Genomic DNA, 7279 nt, shown 5'->3' on the forward strand with positions numbered 1-7279 from the left:
ATCATTCTCAGCTCACATATTGCATCCTCCTCCAGGAATCCCCAGGCTCCTGTGACTCCCACTGCAGTGACCCACTTACTGTCAATCCTGCACATCCTGGACCACTAATGAGTAAAGCCACCTACCACCTAGGAGCAAATCCTGGATCTCTGCATCTCATGACATGTAGCATACAGCCTGGCTCCATGGGTGCTAACTAAATGCTTATTTTGATCAACTAACATTAACAAGATTCCAAAACACAGAGCCAGTGTACTTTGGTTAAAGAGAAGACTATGGGATCCAAGTGGGAAAATTCTGTGGAGGTCTGAGTTCAAATCCAGAATGGTCTAAAGTGAGTTAATTAAAGACTCTCTACCTGTTAACCTATCTATAAAATAAGAACAATATTCAATAACTACTTATGAAGAAAGCACCCACTAGGTACTCAGCACAGAGTAGGCCCTCCCTACTCTACTTTTCCGTGAGTCACTCCCGTTCAACACAGTGATGTCCATCAGTCTTCTTCTTTCCCAAGGCTCCTTTAAGGCCTTCTCCCACTCTTAGAGACTGCCCTGGGTTCATAAAGATTGTTTAGTTGTCATCAAATCCCCAGAGACCTCGCTCTGTTTCCCCTGTTCAAGGCTGTGAAAAAAAGACTGGGACTCTGAATCTCAAGAGAGAGCCAGTAGGGGGAACCTTCCACTCCTCTAGGCTGCACTGGCTAAACAAGAGTTGGAAAAACCACTTGGATTCCAATTTCCTCAACTCCCTGCCGGTAGAAACAACGTTTCTGTTTTTATGGGCTCTTCGGTGGTGTTCTGAGTGCATTCAACTTCCAAGGCAGTGAATGGGCTGGGGAACAGTTTACCGAGCCCAGGGGCACCAGGCCAGGCCAGGTGGGCAGGGATGTCTGGGCGGGGGGGGGGGGGGGGGGGGGGCTCGCTAGTGTTGCTCCCGTGCGCACAGCACCCCAGTCAGCAGCCTCCTCCTCGGGGGCCTGGCAGCAAAGGGAAGGGGGTCTGCACATCCACCAGACTTCTCATGGTTGCCAGCATCGCTCACCCAGCCACCTCCAGTGACCCTTCCAGCGGCATCCACCGGCCGCCAGTCCCAGAGTGGTTAGTCCGCAGCGCCCCCTTGGCCACCGGACTGCTAGTTAAGTTGGGAGCCCTGCTCTGCCTGTGAGAGCGCGCCCACCACCCACGCCCACTGCCACTTACACACGCCAAGAATATGGAACCGCCCCAAGCTTCTTAAATTCCTCAAATACCCCCCAATGGCTGCTTCCCGCGCCTGTTACCCGCTCGCAGCACCCAGACGCCCCTGCCTTGGAACCCTCAACCCCAGTGCGTGGACCAAGCACCCTTTCATTGGTCAGTGCCCGGCGCCTAGCGCGCCACGAAACGACATACCTTGGGGGTCTGCACTTCGGGTCCCAGCGGCACCTCTAACTTCTTCTTGGTGACCCAGAAGAACAGCAGCACAGTGATCCAGAGCACCCCAAAGATGGGCAGCGCCAAGCGGCGAGTAAGCCGCCGCATGGTCCTCTCTGCCTGCTTCTCTTGGTGGCGATGCGTCCCTGGGGCACCCCCCGGCGGTCAGGGGTGGTGGGGCACGAGTCGCCGAGTGCCTCGCTCTATGGGAAACGCTGCTCCTGGGATCCCGATGTAGAATGGCGGGATCCTGCCCCGCCGGCTTCGGAGAGAAGCCACAGCCAGGGACGGAGCGGCGAGGGGTGCGGGAGACTAGAGACGCAGCCGAGAAGGGACGAGGGGCAGCTTAGCCCCGCGCCCGCTCCAACCAGAGAGCCGCGGCGGCCGCTGAGATGCCGCGGCTGCCTTTGCCCGCTGCCGCCGCGAGGAAAACTGACTCGAGCAGCCGGGAAGGTGGAAAACGAGGCTGTGCCCGGCACCCCCGGAGGAGCACGAGGAGGAGGGAGCGCGGAGGGAGGGCGGGCCCGACAGACAGACTGACTCCGAGGGAGAGCAGGGCGGGAGTGAACCCGGCTCTAAGCGGGTGGCGCTACCGCCTCCCGCAGACCGAGGAGCACCGTGAGGTTGAGGGACCTTGGATGCAGCTCTGGGACCATCCCGGGCTAGGGTTGTGCTGGGAGGAGTTGGGCGGGGATGAGTTACGAGGATGCTGCCTTCAACAGCAAGCAGATACTTAAGGACCAACCCGCGCCAGGTGAGCCTGGGAGGAGTTTCTGTTTGCTATGGGGCGCTGCTCACATTAGGGTCCGCTAGCCTAGGGCCATCACAGGGATAGTGGGGTTGACCCAGATGCTGTCTCAAATTCATGCTTCCTTGCTTGACCATTTCAGGGCGAAAGTCGAGTTCAGCCATCTCCCCAGGGGTATTTCTTTGCCTTTGAGCAGGTAAATGGTAACTTACTCTTAATGGGAAACTGAGCTAGTCTAAATTTAACTTGGAAGATGTTCTTTTTAAAAATTAAGGCACAATTAAATCCCCGAGGATTCTCTCCTTGTAAAATATCGGGCTTGCCAGAAAGAAGGGTCTAAAGTCAGCACAACTGTGGGAAAAGTGGTCCTGGGAGTGTGACCACTCACTGAAGTATCTTCTAAAATTCCTCTCCCAGTTGCTTTTAAGCAATACATCTTCCAGTTACAGACTAAAGTCACTTGCATTTAGTGGCAAATCTGGCTCCAGCTTCCACAAAGGCCTCAGGTGGGATGGATGAAATTCTAACCTCCTCTGCAATAGGGAGGTGTGGTTCCTAACTCAGCCTATGCACATCAACAGTCCAAATCACAGCTTTCCCTTCCCTAAATCTTAAGGCAATTCCTCATCTTAAAATGTGAACGCTGGATTACCTCAGAGTTCACAGAGGAAAGGTGAAAGTTTTTGCAAAATCTTCGGAGTGATGGGCACTGGAACCTGGTCCTTTTGGTTTGAGGAACGCTACCTCCAAGTTTCTTTAGGTGAGAACAAAGTAGCTCAGAGGCATGCCCCCTGCCTTCTTCATTCATAGAGCTAGAGCTTAGGGTAGGGGCAGCACCACAAGACTGCAGATGACAAAGGGTGTCAGTCTCCAAAATTCCTTCCCCAGTGCCAAGGAGCCTTCAAAACACGTGCTCAGAAACAAAGGCGCCCACACAAAACCTCCAGTGTTTGATACCTTGTCATTCAGCCATAAGGCAAAGGCCCTGGAGAGTCCTGGAGCCCGGATGTAGGTAAGAAATTTGGAGCTGGAACTCAATCATCCAGAAAGGGCTTGCCAGCTCACTTCAGGATGCAACTGAGCACCACACAGACCCTACGGACGTCCAGCACTTGTCTCTTTCAGACCCGTGGCCTCTGGAATGTTGGGTCTACTCTCTCTAGGCGTTGTTCAGGCCAGCAAAGGTCTGGGTAGATAATTTTCCAGGGAACAATGGCGAGTGGTAAGAATACCCACTCCTGCAGTGTTCTGAACTCCCTGGAGCTCTTCCGAGAGCCTTACCCTAGAGTCCTATTCCTGAGCCTGCAAAGTATTCTGTGTGAGCTCTGCAGAGAACCTCCCAGGCCAGCTGTGGAGACGCCGAGAGCTCTAGGCAGGCGCTGCAGCAGCGGAGTCCATTGCTCAGCGCTTTGTGGGGCTGCTTCTGAGTAACAGATGGCAAACAGTTACACAACACCACCGCCGAGCTCCTGAGATGGTGCAGCCTCAGCTTCACTCAGGCTGTTTGGCGTATGGGGGAAACCAAGGCCCTGGGGTGAGACAGCTGCACAGGAGTCCGTAACACTGGGGAGTACTTAACACTGGGGAGAACGAAGTTTTGGGGTTTTTTTTTCTAAAATTCTTGACTTTGGATTTTGTTTTTCTCTCACCTGGGGAAGAGTCCCTGGGCCTTGAAAGATTTCTAAAGACTGCAGTTTTGTTAAGTGCCATTAACTGACCCAGCTGACATGTTGATCTTGGCTGCAGGGCCAGGATGTGCCTTTACAATGGGAAGGCATCATGGGTGAGTCTTCAAAGTTTTGGAAACCAGATCAGACTCCAGGCAGGTTCCCACACTGTAGGTCTCCCTTGAGATCCAGTATATTTAGAGTTCCCCAAGCTTGCATAGATATTTTAATGTCTTTAATAACCGAGTTCGGGGTGTGGCAGTGGCTCAGTCTGTATGTACAGTGGTTGCTTTGTAAGCACAAGGCTCTGAGTCCCATTCCCAGAACTCACTTAAAAAATGTATTCTTGTAAACCCACAGCTGAAGAGGTAGAGACAGCTAGGTCGTCCTTTGTGAGTTCACGGGATATCCTAGTCTGCTTGGCAAGTTTCAGTTCAGTGAGAGACTGTGTCTCAAGAACACAAGATGGATGATACCTAAGAAAAGCATCTAAGGTTATCCTATGGTTATCCACATACATGTGCACATACACTCACACAAAATACACACACATACATACACATCAGCCTAACTAGCAAGAGCTCTGGTGACCCCCACGGGGTGGATTAGCTGTATCATTGGCGACAACCCAAACTACTTCTTTCTCATTACAACCAATATAGGGAGAAAAGTCTCTGAGCAATTTTGGCAGAAAATAAAAATTTTAAAAGAATTCTGCTTTGAATTAGGAGTCTCATGCAGCCAAAATAGAGCCTACCTCTTGTTCATGCCTTCCCACCTTCAGCCAGTTTATATCTCTGGGCTCCAGTTTGCCCCTGCGTCGTGTGACATTCTCACAGAGAACCTCGGCTCAGGCATTTGAGGGTCTAGCCTCCCTTTGTCCCCAGATTTGGACTCTCTGTGCCAGTGCTGCCATTGTGAAGTTCCATATAAGCTGTTCTCTCCTCACAGGCGAAGACATTAGAGAGCAAATTGGGTACTGGAGCAGATGTGAGTCATCCGTGTTAGTATAAAACTATGGAATAAAACCCATTATGGCCCCAGAAAGCTGTGTAAAGCAGCATATGGAGCAAACGTAAGCTGGAAACAGGAGGAAGCTGTGAAGTCCGATGCATATGCTCTCTGGCAGCGTTTGCCATGGGTTTTCACACTTTGCTTGCGTTTCCTTTTGCTGTCTGCCTGTCACTCTCCTTGGGCTCACTGCAGAGGCAGCAGCCTTTGTTCCCTTTGGATCAGGTTCCTCAAATCCATCCTCCCTACCCACGGTGAGTTCAGGGTGTGTGTGAATGTGTGTTCTCGCAGGAGTGTCTGTATGTGTATCTTGCCATGTGCATACCTACCTAACCTGCCACCACCTGTGAGGTGTGCCCCTGAGGTCACCTCACAAATTTTGACCTACTGAGGCTAGGCCTTTCTGTGGAGGCTTTCACCTCTTCTAGGCTGGGGTGGGGGGTGAGCAGGGCCTGGCAGATGGTAACACAGTAAGATGAGAGGCTTGCATGCTGCTCCAGCCCTGGCAGGGTTCCCCAGCAGCAAAGAAGAAAGGAAAAAAGAAAAAGTGATAGGAAGAATTCAGAGATGTCTGTCTTAATTCCACAGCCCCACAGGCACAGTCTGGGAGCCAGCCCCTGCAGTGGGCCCTATTCAAGTCTTAGCTGTAAATAATACACCAGCCCCCTCTGCCTCTTCGCTCTGGTTTCTTCTTGCTACCTTAAAGCCTATCAAGATCATATGGCCTGGGTCTCCTACCAGAGCTCTTTCTGCAGAGAGCAATAGAAGCATACCAGAGCTCTTTCTGCAGAGAGCAATAGAAGCATCCGGGCTGAGTGGCACAAGAGAATGAGCTACCAAGAAGTCCGTGCCCACCCTTTCTGCCACACCGGTACATCTTTGTCAGAGGACTACAGCCAGGTCGCTTTTCCTCTTCTCTTTGATGAGTACCTGTGTGGCTCTATCTAAGGGTGAGGCGTCTAATGGTCACCTCTCTAGATCTTTATCTATTAAACATTTTTACGTTGTGCTCACGATCCCTCAGCCCTTCCCTTCATCTTTTTTTTTTTTTTTTCCTATGCACTACCGTGTAATTTGCTTCCTTGAAAGAGGTTTAGATTTTTGCATTTCAAAAGCCCGCTTTTTCATTATTTTGAAATGCCCCCAAACTTTCTTTGTTCCTTATCCAAATGCCAAGTGTGAAATTCACTACTGCTACAATGATAGGTCTTAGCTAGTTGTAGAAACTGGTTTGATGTCAGTGGTGGCAGCCCCTCCTCCATCTTTTGCATAGAAAATGCACTGTTCTAACTAGTGTGGAGGAGTGACTCAGCTTAATAAAGGAAAAAAAAAAAAAACGGGAAAAATCTTTAACCCAGATTAGCTAATGAGGACTGTCAAAAGGAACACAGTCTGAAGAATAGTCATGCCCTAGAACCCACAGATCAAAGGGAAATAGTCAAACACAGTCATCTTTCTTGGTAGGCTTCAGTGTGAAGGCATGAGCCTAAGGTCAAAGTGAAGGGGAAACCTGAGTCTCAGAAGTAACTAAATTGTATAGGTCTCTCCAATCCATCTAAAACTTCCACAAAGAGGAGCCAAGCATGCCTGCCCTAAGCGGTGGACAGTCGAAACTTTAAAACAATCACCAGAGGCCAAGGAACATTTTACATGGAGTCACTAGCAGGCATTACAGTCTGAGAAGAATGACGTCATGCCTCTGTTTGCTTGGGTTCCTTCTGTTCATTTTTCTAGAATTGTCAACAACTTTGCCTCTCATGGTCTGGGCATTTCCGGTATAGATAATAAATTTGATGACTAACAGGAGGATTTCCAGTGAAGTTTCTAGAAGAAAGATTGCTTGAAATTTGGATCTTTGCTCCATGAGCAAAGATATATATTGGATTTGAGACACCCTAAATGCCACATCGGAGACTGTTGTTGACAATCTGGACAAACCTAGCTGGCTTTGTGTGGCACATGTCATCAGATCCCATCCACACAACAAATTCACCTCTGTAGTAGCTCATAGATGGCCAAGGAGTTCCTGAACTCAGAATGCAGTCACCCTCCCAATTCCCTCGGGCCCAGATGCCCATAAGCCATGAGTGTAACACAGATGGATGAAATGAGAGGCAGCAGAGAAACAGGAAGAAGCCAGCAGTGCGGGGAGCATTCGTGTGTCGGGTACAGTGACACACTAATCACAGATCAACTGCAGTCATGTTCTTTTCAGAGTATCAATAGAAACAGATGTCTAGATGATGATGTAACATCATGAGGTCTCCTGGATCTTAACTGTGGGTACCTAACTCAATACCCCCTCTCCTTACCAAAAAATGGGGGAGGGAAACAAGTGGAGTAAACAAAACTAGTATGCAACCTGGATCTAGCCTGCTGCTTGTGAGTTTACAAACACTTGTGGACACAAACACATCCTCTTACCTTTGAGACACAAA

General features: G+C 50.1%; 1 protein-coding gene across 1 annotated transcript in view; it reads right to left on the reverse strand.

The window, feature by feature from the left end:
* GALNT14 (polypeptide N-acetylgalactosaminyltransferase 14) overlaps positions 1–1523 on the reverse strand; it is a gene marked incomplete at both ends in the record, with an annotated part of 213616 nt that extends 212093 nt beyond the window's left edge. The window contains one exon of the mRNA XM_080936800.1: positions 1395–1523. Within this exon, the coding sequence (XP_080792926.1) occupies positions 1395–1523 (129 nt within the window). The remainder of the gene's footprint in view (positions 1–1394) is intronic.
* Between the last annotated feature and the right edge of the window lie 5756 nt (positions 1524–7279).

The sequence above is a fragment of the Micromys minutus genome (assembly GCF_963924665.1).
Source record: "Micromys minutus genome assembly, chromosome: 1".
Taxonomy (NCBI): Eukaryota; Metazoa; Chordata; class Mammalia; order Rodentia; family Muridae; genus Micromys; species Micromys minutus.